This window comes from Oxyura jamaicensis, chromosome 1 (genome assembly GCF_011077185.1).
Source record: "Oxyura jamaicensis isolate SHBP4307 breed ruddy duck chromosome 1, BPBGC_Ojam_1.0, whole genome shotgun sequence".
Lineage (NCBI taxonomy): Eukaryota > Metazoa > Chordata > Aves > Anseriformes > Anatidae > Oxyura > Oxyura jamaicensis.
Window position 1 is genome coordinate 59,602,548 of NC_048893.1, and position 23,421 is coordinate 59,625,968.

At 44.6% G+C, this 23,421-nt stretch overlaps 1 protein-coding gene across 1 annotated transcript in view; it reads left to right on the forward strand.

Annotated features, from left to right (window-relative positions):
- TMEM178B (transmembrane protein 178B) overlaps positions 1 to 23,421 on the forward strand; it is a 223,469-nt gene that overhangs the window by 53,387 nt on the left and 146,661 nt on the right. Inside the window, exon 3 of the mRNA XM_035342926.1 lies at positions 10,025 to 10,138. Within this exon, the coding sequence (XP_035198817.1) occupies positions 10,025 to 10,138 (114 nt within the window). The remainder of the gene's footprint in view (positions 1 to 10,024; positions 10,139 to 23,421) is intronic.

The following is a 23,421-nucleotide window of genomic DNA, read 5'->3' on the forward strand; positions in this document are numbered from 1 at the left end:
AACTCAAACTGCTGCAAGAAAGCTGAGTGCTTTCTCCAGCTTGGCAATGTGTGGAGCTACCTGTAAACTAATGGTATGGAAAGACAGAAGGGCTTCTGCTCTCCGCTCTTAGGAAGAAGAGTATACATGTATAGAAAGGCAACTTACATTGTCGTGTACCATATAGAATATCTTTCCATGGCACGGAGATGTGCAGTGAGGTCTGTGGATGCCTGTGATTGCTGATCCTCAGCAGAAATATCAATATCAGTGGACCTATCATCATTTTCTGGGCAATCTAGGACCCTGCTTCCCAGACATGCTTTTTAACTGGTTCAGTGAATACCAAGCTTCATAGGAGTATCTTACTACCAGAATCAGATGATGGGCATTCATCACGAGATCACCATGAACATAAGGAGTATCAGTGCTGGGATGCTGAAGTGTGGGCAGTCTAAATGAAGAGCGCAGGTAAAGAGATCACATAGAGTGCTAGGCATGTAATCATTGCTGCTATTGAAGTTGATCGTAATTATTGCTGCTGATAAATTCACTTACGGGGTGAGCTTCATAAACTAGTGATGGCTTTCCATTTGATTTTTCCGAAAGAAGCTTGTCGATGGCACAGTGCTTGCTGTGCTTGTTCTTCGGCTTGACAGCAGTGCTGAGATGATGCTTTATTCCATGAGCTATTGGGTCATCAGTGAGTTTTTACTGGTAATTGCTGTCTCAGTGACTTTTTATTGATCATTTAATTTCTGCCTCCAAACAAGTAGGAGCAAATATTTTTCAGCCCTTTTAACCTCCTTAACTTCTCATCTGTGCTCTGCCTGCCTCTCCCCTGTGGCCAGCCCAATGCAAATAGGTGGACAAAAAGATTAATAGAAGGAAGGAGATGTCTTCTTCCTCTCTATTGCCCTGTGGCTTGGAGACTGTTATTAATAGCTGAAATAAAAATGTTTTGTAACCATCCTTTTGCTCCAGCTTCCTTGCCAGCCCCCTTTCCTCAGTCCCTGGAGAGAAAGCGTGAGCTCATCATTTTCCAATGCAAATTCAGCCGTTGGTCTCATACTTGGATTCTTATCATGGGTGGAATATTCATTTTCTGCCAGCTGGGCACTCTGAGCAAGCTGCCATTTGCTGGGATATCCATGGAGCATGAGGGGAACAGGCCTGGAAAAAGCTGTTCAGGCACCTTCTTTTTTTACTCTGAAAATCTTGCTGTCTGCTCAGTACATGCATACATCTGCACCTCTGTCTTTACTCAGACTGACTGGAAAGGAAATCCAGGTATTTACACGTAGAAACACAAGCTGAAAATCAATGTAGGTGTTGCAGTCTGAAATATATCGAAGTCCTTGTGTGGAGTGTGACTACCATAAATAGTCCACAAGTGACAAATCACTTGTGTATCTCTGGAAATCCACAAGCTTCATGCCTTGCCTTCATCCCACATGTGCTTTGAATGTGATTATTTTCTCCCTGTCTGTAGAGATCTAATGGGTAACCACTGCAAGTGAGCTGGCAGGTTTTTGTCCAAGATCATCTGGGAAGAATAGAAATGGCATACTGTCATTTACTACCCTGTTTTTGTGTGGGTAGTATATAGCACAGAACACTGGACCCTTTCAACCACTCCCTGCTATGTTTTCACTCTTTTTTTACAAGACAATTTTACCAGCAGAGCGTTGTCTAACAAGGTTTATGCTAAGCTCGGGGTTCTGAGATGACCTTTGCTTGGAAATCAAGTGAGATGAACAGTAAAAGTAAAAAAAAAGGAGGAAAAAGAGCAGGAAGGTTCTCTTTGTCACTCTGAAGAAACCTTCGATCACCTTCCTAATGAAAATCTTTAAGCCACATTCTTGTAATGTATTTGCTGGGTATGTGCCATTTCAGGGACAGAATATTATTTATCTTATGAAATCTTACGCTTTCAGTGGCTGACAGTTCAGTGAATGCAAGCGAGCATTTCTTTCAGGTAAAATGGAGGATGCTCGTAGCTTCTGAGTATGTTTCCCTGGAATTCTGTGTTCATTGTATTCTCTGGTGGTCAATTAAGACATTTACATGTAAAAGCAAATTTAGGTAACATTGTAGAGATCTGACAGTTGAAGAGCTCCTTTGCCAGTGGCAGCCTGGCAGGCTGTCTGCATTTTACCCAACAAGGAAGATGCAGATTCCCGTTTTGCTTAAGTACATTTATAGTAAGTGCAATTGGTGAATCTTCATGTTGAAAAATTAGATCTTAAACAAAGAGTTGAGAAGGCAGCAGACCCACTTGTGAGGCAATCTAATATGGCAGATGACTTCAGTTAGAAAAAGCAAAACCAAAATGTCAATGTTTCAGAATTAAAAAATAAAACAAAACAAAACTTCTCAGACTTTCAGTTGAAATAGGGCTTCTGAATTCTTTGAAGATGTTGAAATAAGTTACAGATGAGTTTAGTTTTATGGCTGGACAAAACTTTTCAGTTGATCTTACATTCCAGGTTATTCACTCGCTTACCCTGGTTGTGCTGGTGTCATCCCCCTGGCACTGAATTCTTTTGCCTGCCTGTATTTGTAAGCACGGCTGGTGTGAGCTCATTGCTGATGACCACAGCACTTCTTCCCCTGCGTTAGGAGGGAGGGAGCTGAGCTCTACAGAACGTGACTGCAGACCTGTGTCTCTTGCTGTGGTACTGCTCATGCCATGATGACTGTGCCATACGCTTCTACGGCCTTGGAGATCAACCATCCAGGTAGGTGAGGCATCCTCCCAGGCTGTTTTTCTAGAGCTGCGGTCACTTAGGGCTGCATTTCCTTTGGCACTCCTTACTAGGATGGTTCTAACTGTAAAGACAGCACAGGCTGTATCTAAATTTGCAAATGTGTCTAAATTTGCAACTAGCATGGTACAATGGAGGTGGATTTGTAACTGGAACAGTTGGTGTTATGATCTTGTGTATTTTTGGGGTGGGAAGGTTGTTACTTCAGACTGGCTGTGCTCTTCTCCCGTTAGCTGAATTCCCGTTAGCTCATCTTCCAATTTAGCTCTAAGCCAATTGGCATGGCCTTACAGCACACTGTGCTACGAAGCAAAGCATGGTGATTAGAGATGATCTAGGAAGCCATTTTCAAAAGCGCGCTCCTGATAAATGCCAAGTTTTGCTACAGAAACATTCATCTTCTCCCCCAAGATGTGCCTCTTGGACCTCTGAATGGAGAAGAGGGCTCTGTTGGATCATTCTCTTGACTTTTCCGTGAGCCTGTACATGGTGAGTGGAAGCTGCTAGTGTGCCTCCACCCACTTGTAAAGATACCAGCTATGGGCCAGCACTTGATCTTAAAAACAAACAAGACCTCTCAACCAAAGCGAAGCATCAGCCCAATGTCTCTGCAACCCACAGCAAACAACAGACAGTACCAAAAGTTGTCGAAGTAGCAGCAAGTCGTGCTGGCAGAGCGAGCTGAGCCATGGTTCAGGCTAATGCCAGAGCCAGCCCGGAACAAGCATGATCTCCTGTTCTAAAAATTTGGCCCATGCTGCAGCTGCAAATCTATCTTGAGCTCCATTAATTAGAACATTGCCTTCTATTTATGCATAGGAGTTAATGAATATTCATCAGACATGTTGATTAAGGTGCTGTTATTTGCATATTCTGCCGACATTTTTAGAGTTTTACCCTTAGGTATTCTAGTATTCAAGATATTCATGTGGCACCAAGGGAAAGCTTGATTAGGTATCATGAGGGGAAAAAATCATAATGAAGCTGGTCAGTTGCTGGAATGGCTTGCTCAAAGAGGTTGTGCATCTCCATTCTTGGAGGTATATAAAACCTGACTGCACGAGGCCTGAAGCAACCTGAGCTAGTTTGAATTTGATTTTGACTTGGAAATTGTTCCTTCTTTGAGCAGGCATTTGGGCCAGCTGACATCTAGAGGACCCTTCCAGCGTATGGAAATCTATAATTCATGCAGATTAATGCCAAAAATATGGAAACATTCATATTTATAGACGAGCAAAAAAAAAGTTACCAATATTTTCAAGGGTAGCATTATTCTGGAGGTAATGAAATAATCTTGTTAAGTGCTGTAATACCTTCTAATGAAGTCTCTGCCTTCATTAAGGATAGAGTTACTCATCATGAGTTCATTAACTAGTCAGCGTATCTGGCTGCAGTTCTCTCAGAGCAGCTGGTCAAGGTAGAGCCTATTTCTCCTCCCACCTTCCTCCAGGCTTTGGTTTGACCAGTTAACGCATGCTGGAGCTGCCACGACCGTGCCTACATTAAGGATGCCTGCAGCTGAGTTCTGGTGATTCGTACGAAATGATTTAAGAGAGCGAGGGCAGGGCATACAGCTGAGGGCAAGCATTTCTTAAATTGCACCAGCCTGAACAGCCAGAGCTGCTCTGAAGATGGTGTAAGATGCTAGCAGTATTTAAAAATGAAAATTTCTGACAGACAGGACTTGAGATTGAGCCTTAACAGGTGCCTGTGCCTCATGCCATTGCTTTGTGTAAGCTGGTCCCAGCTCTGTGCTTACAGCCCTGTAAAAACCATACTGGAATGTTAGGTAAGGAACTGTAAACGTTTTCTGTTGAAGGCCTACAGATTTTCTGAGTACAATGTGAAACAATTAGAGGCTAAATGACCAAACTACATCCTCCATTTGCTGGGTATAGTTATAGTCACTCCATGAGGGAACGGTAACCAAAACATGGGATTAAGGCCATTTCTCATACAGAAGGCAGTTTCTCATAATGAATAGCAAATATATGTAGTCAATGCAGCTTGCAAGCCAGAGGCTAAGATTCCTTTTACTAGGAAATGTTTGTGTAGTAATTCTCAAACAGATTTGTAAAAATTAGATCCAGCACAAAGGGTGAATTTTGTGGAATAAATTGCTTGCTACGAACAGTTCTTGCAGAGGTATCTACAAAACAGAAGGAGAAGCTGCCTGGAGGCAGCAAAGGCTCAGAACATCCACGTCAGTCTTTTCAGTGAAGCTCGTGATATCAAAAGCCTTGGCAGAAACAGCCGAGCACTTCTTAGAAATCAACATGTGTACTGCCGAACGGGTACCACCTGGGTTCAGATCTCTGCCTGTCGCAGAAACCAAGGTGCTCACCATGTCCGTGCCGGCTTGTGATGCGGTTTGGCATGGCGTGCCGTGTGTGCTTCATCCAGGGTAAAGGAGCTGCTGGCGCCCTGTGGCTCCTGGCTGCTGTTACCCAACAGAAGCTGCAAGGGGAGAAATTGCAGTGTGCAGCCATGAGCCCTCCAGCTCCCAAGGGTAACTCGTTGGTGGGCATGAGGCTGATCTGTACCTGAATCTGAAGGATGCTTCCACAATCTGTAGCCTTGAAAGTTGGGGGAAAAGTGGGAAATCTTGGAGTGCTGACTTGCAGGAGGGTACGCAGTCAGATAACCCATGCACGTAACTTTGATGTGCCATCTCAGGCTGGATCTGAAGGGATGTTAATGACACTTACCTGACTGCTCCTGTAGATTTGGGTGGCGTTGCATGGAAGTGGTGAAGGACTACTCTCTGTTGCCAGCTCCCAGGTGAGCCCACCTGTATTTTGGAGAAGGCTTACCGATATGATCACAGCCATGTTATAAATTCCTGAAACCTGACAGCCATCCCTGCAAAAGTCAAGCTGACCTCACAGGGCACATTCCTCTGGGCACTGCTGAGATAAAATTTTAGGATTGATGTGACCAATACCCCGGTGGCATTTTGATTTTCATCCCTGTTTGTTTGCTTTTTGAAGCAGCCTGAAAGTGAAATATTCTTAAAGGTGGCTGTAGTGATAAAGAAAGTTCTGGAAGAAAACGTGCTTACCCACCAGCCGAATAGAGTACGGATACCAGCAGTATAACCTCCCTTTTTGGTTGATCTTGACCCTGTTTTGCCCAGAGTGGGAGAACGCTGCTGTCACCCTGCGTTGCTGGTCAGTGCGGGGCCTGCAGCAGGGGAAGCACTCGCAGCTCCACAAACGCAGGGGAGCAGAGCTTCGCCCAGCAGGATACCAGGGTAGTTCTGAGACAGACTAGAAGGGAATTGCACAATGTTTTCAGGTGATGCTCCTGCTACAGCACAGTTTTACAAGGATTTTCTTTGTAATAGAAGAGGAAATTTTTATATTAAGGTGATGGCACAGGGCATAGCTCGATGGCTATGGAAGGAGAACCAAGCAGGCACATGGATCAGTAAGAAAAGAGGCATGTTTGGTGCCACTGTGCTTAGTGGCAGTGCTTAGCTGCTCCAGGCGAAGATGTCTCTCTAGTTTCCTTTCTCAATGTTACTTGGCATCTGAACCTCGCTGGAACAGGCAGGTGCCAGCCACAGAGTTACAGCTGCAGAATCCTTCCCGAACATCTGTCCTTGTGAGGATGCTGCAGCAGATGAGGGTGGAAAAGCCTTGCAGAGAGATCTGGACAGGTTGGAGAGCTGGGCGATCACCAACCGCATGAAGTTTAACAAAAGCAAGTGCCGGGTCCTGCACCTGGGACGGGGCAACCCTGTCTGTACATACAGACTGGGTGATGAGATGCTGGAGAGCAGCCCCACAGAGAGGGATCTGGGGGTTTTGGTTGACAGCAAGCTGAGTATGAGCCAGCAGTGTGCCCTGGCAGCCAGGAGGGCCAACCCCACCCTGGGGTGCATCAAGCACGGCATCGCTAGTTGGTCGAGGGAAGGGATTGTCCCGCTCTACTGTGCGCTGGTGCGGCCTCACCTCGAGTGCTGGGTGCAGTTCTGGGCACCACAGTACGGAAAGGACATTCAGCTGTTGGAGAGTGCCCAGAGGAGGGCGATGAAGATGGGGAAGGGCCTGGAGGGCCCTTATGAGGAGCAGCTGAGGTCACTGGGCCTGTTCAGCCTGGAGAAGAGGAGGCTGAGGGGGGACCTCATTGTGGTCTACAACTTACTCGCAACGGGGAGTGGAGAGGCAGGATATCTTTTCTCCATTAACACCAGTGATAGGACCCGTGGGAACAGTGTTAAGCTGAGGCAGGGGAAGTTTAGGCTGCACATCAGGAGGAGGTTCTTCACTGAGAGGGTGGTTGCGCACTGGAACAGGCTCCCCAGGGAAGTAGTCACTGCACCAAGCCTGTCTGAATCCAAGAAGAGATTGGACTGTGCACTTAGTCACACGGTCTGAACTTTTGGGTAGACCTGTGCGGTGCCAGGAGTTGGACTTGATGATCCTTGTGGGTCCCTTCCAACTCAGGATATTCTATGATTCTATGATTCAGTTTTGCTCTGCATGGTTCTAGCTGTATCTGCCACTGACCCCCTTCTTGCACCTAAAAGCTTGATTTAGACTGAAGTATTTTGAGCCCAGTAACAAAACTCATCAGGCTTACTTGTTCCAGTACTGAATCCATGCTTAACGCTTCGGAGAAGGGTGGAAATCCAGGGGCAGCATCCTTGAGGGTCTGACCTGAGGGTGTCTGTTTCCCTGTGTAATGAGTATGGGGAGCAGCTCTGTTCTCTGACATCCTGCTCAGTGCCCTCAGGGACCAGCCCTCACATTTTGGAGGGAAGCTGGGGGAAAAAGCAGGCTGCCTCTCACCATATGCACTGAGTGCTTTCCCTCCTGATCCTTGGGAGTCACGATGTTCATAGGCTAAGAGTCAAAATTATATTTAGAGGTAGGAATTGTGGAGAAATCTGTGGTGTGGCTGGGAAGGACAGCACGGAATTTACCATTCACATTTGCCTGTTCCTCGGCTATCATCAACCATTGCCACTGAGAGCAAGCGTGCTCTCAGATCTAGATGGTCTTTAAATGTGTACTTAGGTCTCATTAAAGCTATAGGAATCTAAGCAGAAGTCTAAAATCATATATATGGTCAGGTAATGACCTGAATTCGGGCCATAATCTTTTTGTGCTTTAGGCTTTGGTAATACAAGCTAGTGAACAGTTCTCTGCATTACTACTAAAAGTATTTGCAGTAAAAATGGGAAGTTCGATGGACCTTGCTAGAAATTAGCCTCTTTGGTGTCAGAGGAGGTGTTTCTGATGATTACTCTAGGAAATTATAGCAAATGGAATAGGACCTTTTCTTCCTTTCTTCTGTGTGCTTTTATTTTGAGTCTTGGCTCGGTGTTCCCGTCTATCTGCATAAATCTTTTCTCTGTGCAGTTATCAGATAAAGATTATTTTCTGACAAATAAGCATTTTTCCACTTTCTTGCCGATGCTTCTGATCCATGAAAGCAGCTGAATAAAAGGGAATAGGAAATCCCACAGGAAGACATGGTTGTGTTTTGGGGCTTTTTTTAAAAAGAAGCTCTTTCCACACTAGCTTTCTTTTTTTCCTAAATACTATTCTTGGTTTGAAACTTTAATTCTGGGCGTACATTTGGTGCCCAGATGGTGCAGACTCACACAGAAGCCCATCACGCTGTCAGGGCAGGCGGATACATATGTAAATATTTTGCCTTTTTCCCCTATAATATTTGCCTTTGTCTAATCTAATTGCTGTCAAAGGCAGAATGTGAAGAATGCTTAAGAGAAGCAAACAATGAGGACCTCCAATGTTTGCATTGCACTAACTCTGGAAGATGCTAGTTGACTCAATTGCAACTAATAATTTTGTTGCATGGGTTTTTACTCACACCGTGTATGATCCAAGCCTGTGCCAAGCAACACTTTACAACCAGGAGTAGAAACCTGTCTTTCTAGAAGCACAAGAACATATTTAACCCCTTGGAGCTGTAGATGAGGATAATGGCTCTGCCTTTTCAGTTCAGGCTGACAGTAAGTGTTCTCTACATGTCTCTTGGTATATCACTCTCTCATCCTTATTTATATGGTTCATTGCTTCATTTAATTTGTTCTATTGAGTGCATGTCTTAATGTATTTTTAATACATAAAAGCATTTCAGTGCAGTTGCTCCTCTGACCAGTGGTAGCTAATAGCAAACAGGGTGGCCAACCGCATTAGGGATGCCTGTTTGGTTATTAGAGGCCTGATCCAAAATACCGTCATATTAATGGAAAAACGACTTACGTGAGCTTTGAATCTGGCTGCTCGGTGAGAGGGTCTAGCGGAGCCACCCTTCTGGCAAGAAGGATGTAGGAAACCTTACTGTTTTTCACCGATGCAGGAAGGGTTGCGCTGTCACAGATTTCTGATCAGATGTGAAATTTGGCTAGGCTATAATTCGCAGAAAGCATCAGGCTATGCCAGACCCATTCCTCTAAGGACACTATGCAGAGAGATGCCAGGAGATGACAGCCTGGAGGTGTGATTATTGTAGAGGAAGGGAAGTGGCTATAAAAGGAAAATAGGAGTATGTGACCAGAAGACAAACAGAAGCGGCACATGGTGCTTTTTTTCCATGGAACGTAGATGAAATCCTACAGGGGAAAAACCAACACTGCCTATTGCAGCCATTCATGTTGCCATTTGAGGCTTATTATCTCAGTGATGCCAATAAATTCTGCCTGAGCCTGCTATGAAAGTGTCTGGGTACCTTCAAGAGACGTGCCATGGCCTGTCACATCTGCTTCTGCTTGTTCTGCTTGTCTTGCTTTTTGGCTGTGGGCTGCAAGCGGTCAGAAAAAAATGTTCTCTAGATCCATACCTTTTCCTGTGGTGGTTTTGTTACTGATGGTAAGATTAAAGGTGTTTGCTTCGCACATCTCCTGAAGCATGGACATAGATACATACTGCAGGATAAGTGAAAATGGGAATGCCCAGTTTCTCTGAGGTAAATGCTGGTATGCCTGATGTTAGCTCGTGGTTCAGAGAAAGGAAATGAAAGAAGGGGTGACTTGCCACATTACATCTGATGGTAAAAACAGATGCTGGCAGCTACTTTTGAGCTTTTGGTGTATCATAAGCATGCACATGAGCTTTCCCTACAAGTAGCTTGTGCCTGTCATGGGCCAAAAGTAGCACTGACTGTCACAGTGGATTGATGGTAGGGATTGCTTTGCTATCAGCCTTTGCTTTTGCTTGTCAGATCTGTCTGGTCTACAGCTGGGACGTCACGTTGCATTCATTTAACAGCACTTTTTCTCTTCTACGTTTTGCCCTTTCCAGGAGCAATTGAGCGGTGCACGTACATCAAGTACCACTACTCCTCAGCGACCATTCCCAAGAACCTCACCTACAACATCACCAAGACAATCCGCCAGGACGAGTGGCATGCCTTGCGTGAGTACTGCTGGCTTTCTTCTTGGTTTTCCTCATGTGCAGACTAAGGGAGGTACCCGGTAAAAAATGAGAAGAGAGGCTTTGACAGACAGCCCACTTAGAGCTCTGTTCTCACATACAGTTAGTCTTTGTAGCAGATGGATCGATTTGCTCTTAGGACCTACATCTCTTTTTGCTGCTGACTAGAAATTCTGCTGAGGCATGAAAAAGTGGTGGTAGGGAAGAGGCATTCATGTGCAAAGATTAATATTTAGTTAAATAATAAAACGAATAACCAGATCAATGCCCTATTTTTTAATTTAGTGGAATGCTCAGTACGTAAGCATATTCTCATGCAGTTCATGCCACTGCTGAGTTTCCTGCTTCCAGCAGAATTCATTGCTGGCTTTGTAGAATATGTCCTGCTGCCTGCAGCTCCTGAGCGAGTGTGGCATCACTCTCCTTTGAAGATGTAGAAAGAGATGCTGCACCCTTTAAGGCACAGGGAAGGAGCATTTAGCCCTCAGTGATAACTGTAGCTGGTGGTTGCCAAGTTGTAACATTTGCTGAAGCCAACAATATCTGACAGGGATGGAAGAAACTGCCTTGAGATGTATGGCTGGCCTTAAAGCTTTTCTCCTCATCTTGGAAACAGAAAAGGGCTTCCACTAACAAGATGAAAGAGGTAGGATTTCACAAGGAAAGATGCCACTGCAACTTCCTCTTGTTATTACATAATCATAGGGACTGATGAATGTTCAGGGTTCCTCCACAGTCTAGGCAGTTAACAGCCCTTTGAAGATGACAGAAATTAAGGGATGCTGATTCTGGCGCAAAATCTTGAAAGGTGGCAGTGAGCAGCTACTGTCTAAGCCATCAGCTTGAGAAATGTATAAGATCTCCGGTATTTCCAGGCCTTTTGGTCCGTGTTTCACTCCTGCCTTATGTGGCTATTGCTCTGTTGGAAGCCTCTTATGCTCTGGGGAGGGGGGAGAAGCTGTAATGATTTACTTCACTTTCTGAATTGGTAAGGTCAGGCCTGGCTTTCATTGGTTCTTGTATGCTTACCTGGTAAAATCTGATAAACCATTAAGGAAGCTTTAGAAGATCTTGCTAAACTCCTCTATTTTTTTATGAAATGTGTCTGTGTGGATAAATACACATTATTTAATTTTGATATGAGTTCAGTATTCCTTTTATTTAGCACGCTTCTGCTTCCCTCTCAGAAGGTAGGTAGTAAGAAGCCAGTCTTGAAAAATACTTTGCTGTGCTCGTTTGTCCCTGAAATCAGAAGACAGGGTAGTAGGAACCTCTCAGGTTTCCTGCTGCCACCTGTCATCTCTGGTGTCAGTTTTAAGTTAAAATTTCTCTTCTTTGGGGAGGGAGGAGGACAAACAACCACCCCTCAGAGAGAGACAGATGTCTTCTATTAGAGGCTTCAGTTTGTTATTTTGGCTGTGTATCTGTGCTTTTGCCACTGCTGTGAGAAATTGACTTTTCTGCACCTGTTCTCTGGGAACTTCCCTAATTAATACAGGAATTACTGCCTTAAAGAAGTCTATTTCAGCAATGGCTCGGGGATAGGGCTATCCTGAGGCTGTTAACTACTGATTTGCCTGGCTGTATTAGTCCCTCGGTGTGTGCATCCCGTGGTGGGATCAGCGAGTTCCTTAGCACGGTTGTCAGCAGCCTTCAGGAGCACGCTTGGCAGTCTCGAAGTGGCAGTCTAGACACAGCACTCTCACATTTACATATCTGATCTGCTTCGAAGCGCTTTCAGGGTGAGGCTGTTTGTTTCTTTCCTGAGGAGGGTACAGCGAGCGTGTGGGGGTGTGCATATTTCTGACCCAGATTCTCTTGCTGGTTCATGAGTCAGATAGGTGTAGGCAGATGTAGATAGCCAGATTCATGCTTCAGTTCTATCTCTGTACAGACAGAGAAGGAAAAATGCTTTGCAGAAGCTCTCTTCTCTAGAGCTGTTGGGTGCAATGGTGAGTGTTGGATATGTGGGGTGTATGCAGGCCACTGCATTCAAGTTGTATGTAGTGTTAAAGGTGCTTGTAACCTTGCTGTTTTTTCCACAACATTCCTTAAGAGACAAGGACAACAGCAATCTTTTCAAATAGTGCTTAAGCAGAGGGGAATGTTCTCCCTTTAGAAAACATTTGTGATGGAGTAGCCACAAGCAGTATGACAAAGTACCTTCAGGAAGTCCCTGTAAGTGTTCCTGCCTTAGCATCCGGTGCATTTCTGTACCTCTGGTCTAGCTTCATCCAAGGCACAGCTACTTCAGCACACCACTGCTCATGCTGAGGCAGAGTAACACTTCCAAGTCAACGCAAATGTTATTTTCCTCTGAACAACTTCCTATTCAGAACTTCCCTTCCCCTGAGTGTTGTGACAGGCAGCGAAGGAGCAGGGCTGTTGTTCTTCCTCACGGTCTTGACATGGGTAACTTCTCAGATCTGCACCATGAGACAGAAGGACGAACCCTATTTCCTTATGGAAAATGGGACAAAAATGGTATCTGGAGAATTTCAAAAGAACTGGAGAGGTGAAACTGGAGTGTCCAGGCACCTTACTAAAGAAAATACCACTTCCACGTTGAAGCCACTGCTGTCCTTTGACATATCTGCATTTCAGTAGTGGTTATTTTCCTTTTTGGATGCATGGGAAGCAAACCATGAGCCTGGGAAGGAAATCCATTGTTTTGCATGCATACTGGTTTGGGGAGCAGAGAAAAGAGGACTAAGCCACACTCAACGTGCTGCTTTCTTCAGGCTGGCAGGCAGGACTGGTGCTCCAGCAGTTTCTCTTGAATTGCAGGAGGGGGTGAGGGGAAACTTGAGGCTGAGGACCCCATAGCACCAGTTGGCACAGAGAGCAGATATTCCTCTAGCTGTGCTGTCAGCTATGCTAAAATAACCCAGGGGAGCAGCTGGACCTGGAGGGATGGTTGGGGCTGACTTTTTCATTTTTGATTTTTGTCTTTTTTCATTCTGCTTGACATTTTCAAGATGGAACCTCTGCTCCAAACTGATTGCCTACGGCAGCATGAGCCAGGGAAATAAGACCTCACTTCTCTGCAATCACTTCCTCTCAGCTCTCTCTGGTTACATAGGGATGGAGGGAAGGGTGCTTGTAGTATGGCCAGCTTTCTCCTGTCAGGAGACAGTGTTCATCTGATTAGACAAAACTAGTGTCTGTACAAACTGGGAGGGGAAGGGAGAAGGGGAATGAGTACGGTGTCCAACAACTTGGAGCACAAGTAACTGTCTCTTCATGGAAGATGCTGCTGGAATGGTATGACTGAGTCACTGTTAGTCATTTACCATATCATACCTTGGCCCCAGCCTCGTGCACAGAGATTTGGGCTAGAGTTCTGGCTTCTGAAAAACTGTAGCAGCAGCACTGATCCTTTTAGAAAATGGAGGTGTAGATTATTTGAATGGAAATCTAAACAGTTCTATATTGATTGACATATGTAGTTCCATGTGTTTTGTGTTCCCTTAGGTTTCCTTTCATTGTGCTGCAGATTTGTGTTCACAAAACATGGGGAAAGTGGCTGTGACAGGGGCCTGAGCTGCAGACTATGGCACAGACATTAGGAGTGGTGCAAGGCATTTTTAGGTCACGGAATAAGCATTTCAATGAGATGCTTGTACTGTAAGAAAGCTGCCATAACAAAAAAGTTTCTGCATCCATTCCAGCCTTCCTCACTGTGTTCTTGGCAAGTGGAGGAGAAAAGGGGCTTTTCTAGGGCTGTCTTCTCTACAAGACAGGCAAAGAAGTATTAGGGTTTTAAAGCATTGCAAACAAGCAAGTTCCCGATGCATGTTCTTGAAGAATGAGATTTCTTTTTCTGAGAACAAGCCAAACTACTTCTTCTTCCCTTTCTCCTGCACTGGTAGCTAGAATGGGACAAATGCTGTATGGTGCTCAGAGCCTTTGTATGGCACAGCTCCCCGTGGCTTGTGCTGTATTGCGTGACCGTCTCCAGATCAGGAGATGAAAAATTCTTCCTTCTCTCCAAAAGCTTTTTATTTTGCTGACTCACAGAGCCTATCATGTGAGGTAGATAGCTGTGTTTCTATGCCTGTTATTTTTTCCTTCCCCCCTACATGTCACAAACTGAATTTTTACCTTGGATTAAAACTGGCCACACAAGAGGGAACTTCTGTTTGTGTCTGTTCTTCTCCACCTTACTTTTGGCTCCTAGGCTTGTCCTCTGTAGCGCTGGGTCAGCAGCTGTCTTCTGTGCCCAGGAACATGGAGCGTGCTGCATCTGGGCAGAAAGTGGCTGGAATTGCTATGGAAACTGATCTCCTCCTGCACAGCTGAGGTAGAATTTGTCACCACACTGCTTTGGGAAGAACCAGTTCACAAATAGGTAGCTGCTGCTTCAAGAGAAATGCTTGGAACTCTTGTTTTTCCTTTTTTTTTTGGAACATGCCTTTTCTGGCATACTCTCTTAACTGTCTCCTACCCCCTGCTTCTCCTGTGGGGTCAGAGAATGTGGGATCTGAACTAAGGGTATTGAGATGGGAGCTGCATTGTCAAGAAAAGAGGAACCATGAAGCTTTTGTGTTAACTGGAATGAGAACATTTGCCTTCTCTGTTGAAAATTGCAATAATCTTCTGTTTGTGGTGTTCTGAAAGCCATTTGCATAAAAAATGAGTTGTAAAGTCAAAAGTAATAGCCTGACACATTCTGAGAGCAGCAAGTATTGGAGGAAATGAAGGATTTCTACAGGATGTGGAGAGTGGTAATATTTTAATTTGTATAGCATCTCTTATGCTGAAGTCTCAATGGATTTTTTCAGCCTTAATGGTCCAAACTTTGCAGACTCTCTAGGAGAATAAGGCACTTATTATCACTAGGCTTCTTGATTTAGGCCTAGGAAGCACTCAGCTACCTCCTTTTTACTGGGTGTGAGGGACTGGAAGAATCTCCTTCTGTGGGGGTCACTTGTGGTACTGATGGGAGAGGCAGCAATTAGCACTCCGGAGAAGACAGTAATGTCTGCGCTTCTAAATTTACAGGCTTCCTGAGCCCGTGGAACAAGCTGCTGAGATTTGTGCACAAGCTCAGATCATAGCTTGACAATGCATTAGTAACACCAGTAGGCTCATGGGCTTGACCCTGTCTGATGCTTTTATAAGCAACAATAAATATTTCATTCTTGTATCTGTATTAAGTGCTGACCCAGGAGAATTTTTTTTGATGGGTTTCAAACACTGAAAGCAGTGTTTGAAATAAATAGGCAGCGTCCCACTTCTCTTGCTCCTTTCTTCCCCACTCTCAACCATATTCCCTTGGGTCTCTTTCCGTTCCTATCTTCCTCTACAAGAAAATGCTGTTTCATTTTTAATTAGCCACCTCGACCCCCAGATGGAGGTACAGGCTGAAGAATGACACCGTCCTGCTGGCCCGTGCCATTTGGCCGACAGTATGATGTCATTCCTGAATGCGTCGGCTGGTAAAGCAGACGGGACAGCCATCCTGCAGGTTAGTCATGCAGCAGCTGCTCACATGCCTGGAGGTCTGCTGGTGTTGGATCTCCGTAATATTTGTCATTCCCAAAGCTACTGACCAGGTGGTAGTGACAGACCTTATTTCCACCGCTCTCTCTGTTGTAGGGTTTTCTTCACATCTTTCTATTTCAAGCTAAGATATAAAAATGGGCTTAGATTTTGATGCCAAAAAAAGCAACCCATTTTGAAACCTTTAAGGGATTTCATTGCCTTCTGCTAGGTTTCATCTTAGGCTCTGTTAATATGGCAGTGACCTTAATACCTACAACAGCAAATAGCTTCTCCAACTGCATATTGGCTTTCTAGCTCAGAGGCCGGAGAGCAGGGAAGGAGTAAGGAGGTAGGCACTACAGCTCCCCATCCTGAGTTGTGACAGGGATGTCTGAGTAGGGAATATCGACAGGGGTTGGGAAGGCAGAAGATGAGGACAGGGAAAGGGTGAAACTTCATCCGGGCTTATGTGTGTGGAGAGGTGGGACCAGGGATTAACTGGATACAGACTGGGATAAGGGCTGGGGCAGTGGGAGGGAAAGTACACAAATGGCCAGGCTCTGTGGGGATGGGAAATGAGCAGGGAAGAAGGCCCTTTGAAGCCCTGTATGAAGGGCACAAGTCAAGAGTCTTACTGTATACCTACTGCCAACACATCTGTGAAATGCCCTGTGGGAGGGGAGGTCTCGTCCTGCTCCCTTGACCAGCAGGGTTGGTCTACATGTATGGTGGCATCTTGTTACTGCCGTTGGTTCCTCCACCAGCTGACGTAACGGGGGCTCTGGGGTGGTGAGAAGAGTCTTATTCTGGTGAACCGCTCGCTGCTCTTCAGGATCAGTAAGAAACCCCATGCTACAACTCCTGCTTTTGTCGCTTGTTTACTTCAAATTTAGGAATGTATATGGGTGACAAAACCATGAGCCTTTTTAAGGTTGCAAGCACATGCATGTCAAGTTAGGAGATGACACAGTTCAGGCTGCATACTTGGCCTTAATTTATCCTCTCCGAGCATACTCATTATCAAGTCTTTAATTACTGTAACACCTGCTGTGTTTTCTACAGGACCCCTGCCTCGTTCCATACATTTGGGATATTCTGTTCCCATTCAACGATCTCTTCAGTGTCTGAAGTTTTCATTGCTTAATGTATTGCTACTGGCCTTTTATCACAGAACACAACTCCTGATCCACAGAGAGAATTTTAAACTAGTTCACAAACTTTGTGGCACTTGTCATAATTGTACCAAAGTGTGGCGTGGATACGAAGTTTATACTTGCAATGTCCTTTGAGGTGGGCTGTAACTTCTATTCTAGGCTTGCAAATTAAAATTAACTGCTTTTTTTGGTGTCCAATTGGAGATGATTAAGACTTGCTTTTTACAGTATTTGGCAGCAATGCGTGCTCCACAGCCTGTAAATCAGACTTCAAATGGTCACCCAGCTCAAGCTGTGTTCAGAGTAAATGAGGAAAACATGGCTGGGGAGTGCCTCTGAAGAGGTTTCTTAAGTGAATTGGCCTATCACCACCAAGGACTTTTGGGTAAGTGTAGAGGGAAGTGCTTGTGTCAGAGGGAGGAGGAGCAGCAGTGTGTCAGCAGGCTGATCTCAGCTCCTACTGCTCTTAACTACAGTGTTGCATGGGTTCCCAGCTTTCACACTGACCGTTTTGAAAGGGTCACAGTTTCTCTTTTCCTAGCTTTGGCATGCTTGATACTGCACCTTCCAAAATGTTTTGATATTTTTGTTTGGTTTTGCTATTTGTACATACAGGCACCTGGATTCACCTCGGCTTATGTGATGTTTTATGTTTCCTCCCATCATGCTGGAAAAAAGAAAAGCTTGATTTACCTCTGTCATAGGAAAGGGTCTTAGAGCACTTAAGGAGCAGTTCTGAGTGCAGGGAAGCCAAGAACTACCTCCCTCTAGTCTTACTTGTGACTTTTACAAGAGAGTTTTAGAGACATTTTGCCTGTTGCAGTTTGGAGATGTTGACAGGTAAAACATACCATCACTAATCATTTCCAGTCATTCAGCCAGTCAAAATATAGCTTTATTAATATGCACACAGTGTGCTCTGTTTCCCTTCTTTCTCTCTTGAGAGAGACAGAGGGGGAGAGATGGGCGTTTTTCTACGTCTCCTGGCTAATCAAGAATGATGCCTTGTGCATTCTTAGGGTGAGAACACAGGAAAGAACAAACAGGATGATCTAATGGGTCTTTTTCATCTCTGACTTCTGTAATTTTTGATTTATATACCGATTTAATGCCTGCTTTATGATGATTTATATCGTGGTTTATTTATACCCCAGCCTGATGCCCCACCCCATACTGTTACCAAGATGAAAGTCAGCCAGTTAAATATTTCAAGGTGATTACATGCCACATGCCACATACAGGGCTAGTAATGAGGAGTAAGTGCTTCCTTGCATCAGTGCAAGAAAGACTTAAGTGGAACACTTTGGAAATGAGATTATTGTGATTTGTTCACACAGCCATGCACCGTCCACAAGGGAACATCGCAGCAGGCAGCGTGAGATGGATGCCACTGAACTTGGAGTCAAACAACCTGGCTTTGACCCTGCCAGAAGCTTTAGGCTGAAACATGTAGGTGATGTTTATATGTTGATAGCGACTAGGCAGTGGTTGCCAGTTTAATCACTGGTTTGCAGTGATGCTTTTTTTATGTGGAGTAACAGAATAAACCTGATCCTCGTGTCCAACCGGGACATTGTCCTACTTCTTGCTACTTTTAAAAGGTCTGAAATGTGTGAATATTGATGTATGAAAACTAATGCGGCTTTATATTAGATTCTCTTACTTTTAACTGAGCCCCGATGATTTCAGGCACAGCGTCAGAGCTGAATGTAGTTCTGTCCCAGGAAGACTGAAGCTGAAGGATTTCTTATGGCCCATCTCAGAACTCCTTAATTGGCTGGGTGAATCACAGTTTAGCTATTGAAATTATTCCCTGCCCACCTCCAGGAACTGATTGCACAGTTGGTAAGGGAATAGGAAATCAGGAATATAAATCAACTGCAGGTATCTCCTGTGGGACTTCAGAGTTCAGTCTCTCAAATCTCATCTGACTGTTCTGGATGTAGGTTATATTTAATGGAGCTTAAGCCTGTGTGTCCCTCTGCATCACTGGAATTATGACAGCTAATTTGAGTATGTGCCACTGGTGTGTCAAATTGATCAATATCTTTCATAAATGCAAACTTTATCATCTCTCCCTCCAACTTTCTTTTCTGGCTTGTACTTTGCATCTGTTTCCTTTTCGTTTTTGTTTTTTCCCCAAACTTGATTTTCACCTAGGTGTTCCGAGAGAGAAAATCAATGGAAAAATATCATTTACTGACATAAGAGGGACTTCTTTGCCATACACAACAAAGGCTGTAAATAATTCAGCAGGGTGCGCGTCCTTTCTTTTCTCCCATAAGAGTAGGTTTGTTAAAATTTAATGGGAGGGGACATGGAGGTGAATGAATAACTTGTTTTATCTGATACAATCTTTAGCAATACACTAGGTCTGTGTTGGCTGCTTTTCGCTCATCACATGTCTTACTAAATCAGTGCTCCTCTTATAGAAGCCATTCTGCAATATGTGATTACATCCGTGACATTGGTGTAATGCCATTCCTTATGACTCTTGCCTGACTGTGGTGTCTTGGGAAGAAGAGGGTTAAACTGCCGAGGCAATGCCTTGTCTTTTTTCCGGAATTGGGAAGAAGTCAGCAGTGGCACAAATCCATATACACAAGATCCTAATCAGAAGGGAGTAATGAGCAGGGTACTAAGAGTTTGGATCTGCTTATATTTGTACCAGAATAATAATTCTACTGAAACAAGCATAGACATTCTGAGATTAAAAATAGTGAAATCAGCATCTGGGTGAAAAATAATGGGATTTTCAGAAAAGTGCTCCTTGAGATTTTGGACTTTTTAATATTTAGGCACTAAATCAGTGAACGTGAACAGATTCCAGAGTTCCCTATTCCTGGTGTTAGTGCTGCTGCTCACTGTGCAGTGCATCTTCCATCCCAGCATCTTGAAACACCTGGGCAACGCTTTTCACTTGGTATCCTTCTGATACAAACAGGGTGCAGAAAGAGGAATGCAGCCCAGTACACCCATTTCACATGTAGAAAAAGAGAGTTACAGGGAAGTTAATTGACCTGCTAAATGTCACGCAGAGAGTGAGTGGGAGAGCCAGAAACAGAACTCAGGTCTTTGGACTCCCGCTGCTGTAAGTGCTAGACAATGCTGCCTCCTGTAGCGCCAGAGATCATGCAGCATATCTCCCAGAAAAGACCAGTGTGAAATTCCATACCAGGAAAAATATATATATATTTTTTTCTGGAGATATTAAAAATATATATAATTTCCAATAGAAAGCTTACTGGCCCAAACCAGAATGCATTACATACATTAGTGGTGATTTTCTCTTAGAAATAATGGAAAAAAAAAAAAAAAAAAAAAAAAAGCCTTTGAAAATGCTAGTAGTGAATTAAGGTATACAAAGTGGGGATTCCTCAGCACCTTCTGAAAACAAAGTCTTCAGAGAAGTCTGCGGGTGAGTAACTAGAATCAATTCCAGGAATTATCTTCCTCAGAATATGTAGGTGCTGATGGATTTTCTGCCATGTCTGAATTGGACTCTAAATCAGTGTCCTCAGTGATTGTCATGACAACTGATACACAGAGCAAGAATAAAATACTTGTAGTCAGTATCTTACCTGCAAGTAATCTTTACTGTCATTTTATTTGAAAAGTAATCAAATGAGTATGCTTTGAGAAATAATACTTATCATCAGTCCTATTACACAGCCACGAAATAATCTGGGAGAAGAAACACACACAATGGAAAACTGCATGCAAGTAATGTCAAAATGGCCCTCCTGATATGGCCTGGGGAGAATCTGTCCTGTATGGCAACTCCTCCGCTCCTCATCCCAAAATGGCACAGGTGAGGAACTGGCTGACCGACAGGCGTAGTCCTGCACCCTGATTATAGCTGTGAACCACCCGCTGCCAGGGTCTATTACAGCTGCCCATGGCTTGCTCCGATGTAAACCTAGGCTGAACTGACATGTGGCTTGTTTCAGGAGTATCTTCGTCCCTTATAGAGCTCAACATGTCAGGACCTACATAACTGTTTCTGATGTTGTGTGCATTAAGGGGTTTTTTATTATTTAGTAATCAAGCCTGGGCTCCTATGCTTAACTCTTTGCTGGAGCACTAGCCCTCTGTAGTGACTTCACTGTTGAAGTGGAGAAGTCTGCGGTGACTGTTTCCAGGAAGGACCGGATTTTTCACATGGAAGAAGTTGAGAATATATGGAAAGAGTTGAGAATTTTTCTTTAAGAAGCCTTTTGTAACAAGGAACAGGGGCAGAGAAACGCAAAAGCTCCGTGATGTGGCAGTAGGACACATTCGCTTCTTGGAACAGTCCTCCTGAAGTTTTCCGGGAGGAATCAGTGGTTCTGTAAAAGGCTGAATTGTCAGCTCTGGTAGGCAAAGCTCTTTGATAGACCAATAGGCAGCAGCTCTTTGAAAATGTGTGATGCACAGATGAATTAGATCAGCTGGTGTCTCTTTGGCTGCTAGTCCATAGGATTCCTTGATTAATGGTTCTGGCATTGGCTTTCCACGGGAAGGCATCCCCTATGTGCCTAAGAGAACAGAATTTCAGAGGTAAACGAATCCCTGTTTTACAGCAGTCAGATGACAACAAGTGTAATTTAAAGATAGGCTTTTCTTTATTGCTACTGGGGGAGACTGAGTGTTTCACTGGCCAGAAAAAAAAAAAAAAAAAGACCATTTGTCATCAGCCTGTTGGATTCAGGGTGAGTTTTTCACTTCCTTTGCTCATGGAGCAGAAGAGTTGATCTGTTGCTGCATCAAAATAATGCTTAGATGACATTGTTAGTATCTGTGGAAAGGAGGTTTGGAAGCCAGCCTATTTAAATACAAACACAAGAATGTGAGAAGTGAGAGACATTAAGAATAAACAGCCAATGCTGTTGTAGGGTCCCAAAACTCTGTAGTGAGGTCTGTGAGACCCCTAAACCTGGTGGTGCAGTCCCCAGAAGAGGGATGCATTGGCTGAAGGGCTTCCACCTGGAGTGGGTGGTCAGGGAGAGGCAATCCCCAGGAGATGACTGCCTATGGGAACTGCAAGCCTGGCTGTGAAGATTGCAGAAGGAGTTTGAGTCAAAGAGGATGTAGGTGGGATGCTGACATACCCCCAGGTTATCTGCAGGGAGCTCTGACCCACACAGCAGTCTCATCTTGGCAGGGTTGGGGGCAGTGGTTTGGGGCAGAATGCCACCTGCTTTGACAGCTGTCATCCTGCCTTTCTAATGCTGATAGAAAGGGAAAGACATCTGGTGGGTGGCTTTTTGGTGGCATGATTGGCAGCTGGAGAAACATTGCTGCTCCCAAGTCCTATTCTTGTATTGTCAGCATGAGCAGAGAAAATCCTAGGTGGAGGAGCAGGACTCTTGCAGCCTTGGGGGAGAGCGGTGAGTGAAGAGATGAACTCCTTGTATGACTGAGACACTGGTGTTTTTTCTCCTGAGGGTGCAGAGGGGTTAGATCTTAGTGGTGCCTTTTAAGAATATGAATTAGGAAGCTAAAATAATGTGTATAAGCACCTGGGGAGAAGAAAGACAGAACAGAATAATGGAAAAGCTGCTGAGGGAAATCAAGATGTGATGCCTAGATGCTCTTCTGTATATAGAGAGAACCTCTCTCCTCTGTTTATTATGCATAAATACTGATGCATTGGATTCATGTGGAAATAGGACAAATTCCTGACACTGCTGGCACAACTCTGACAATAACCAGAAGCTGTTGCCTCTGCCGCTTTCCTTTTGCAGCAGAGTCTGATAGAGAATGAGACTGGCATGAGTTTGCCATCACTCTCTCATTACCTTAATTTCCTTTTCAGTCTGCGTGTGTCAAGCTCTTGGCACAACCCTGATAAGCAAGGGAAGGGCGGAGCAAACAAAGTGAGCCTTTCCACGAATCGATAGAGATCAATCTCTTCGCTTCGACTTAATGACAATACAAAAACAGCAATTAAAAGTATGTTTGATGCTGGCAGCTAGTGGGCAGCTCCCAAAACCAAAGTACCAAAGGATACATAGGAGAGGTCTTGCTTGCGGGTTATTTATACCGACTCCATCAGCAGGCTGGGGTTAGCACAGGTGTGGAGATCACAGGTAGGTGTGCCTTGTGGCAGGTGCAAGAAGGACCTTGAACAAAGTATTCACTAGGGCTAGGTTTGTTATTTTATCTACTGGTGGTCCATGACACTGGCTAAATTGCCATACAGCTTTGGGTTTATGTGAGTTTTAGACCACAGCACGTAGGGCAGAGTTTAGGGGACACTAGGCTGGGACAAATGTCTGGTGCAAGTCAACATCTGTCATGCGGATTGGTACCAGACTGCACGCTGCAGCTGTCCAGCAAGACAGCACATCTGGTGCGCTGACATATAGAAGTCAAGGGACGGCATGACTGGTTCCTTTGTGTGCCGTTAGATCATTCGATCCATCTGGGACGTAGCCCTGCCAGTGCACTGAGCCCCCTCAAACCTTATGTTCAGGGATGAGCTTGAAGTCAGCATGATGAGACAAAACATGAGCATCACCGGGCTGGGTCTCCTGATGCTGCACAAGTGCTGGGTACCAGAAGACTCGCTCACTGTGGCATTCAAATGTCAGAAGACAGATTTGGAAGTGATCTTAAAAGGCTTAGGAGTACATGGTACTG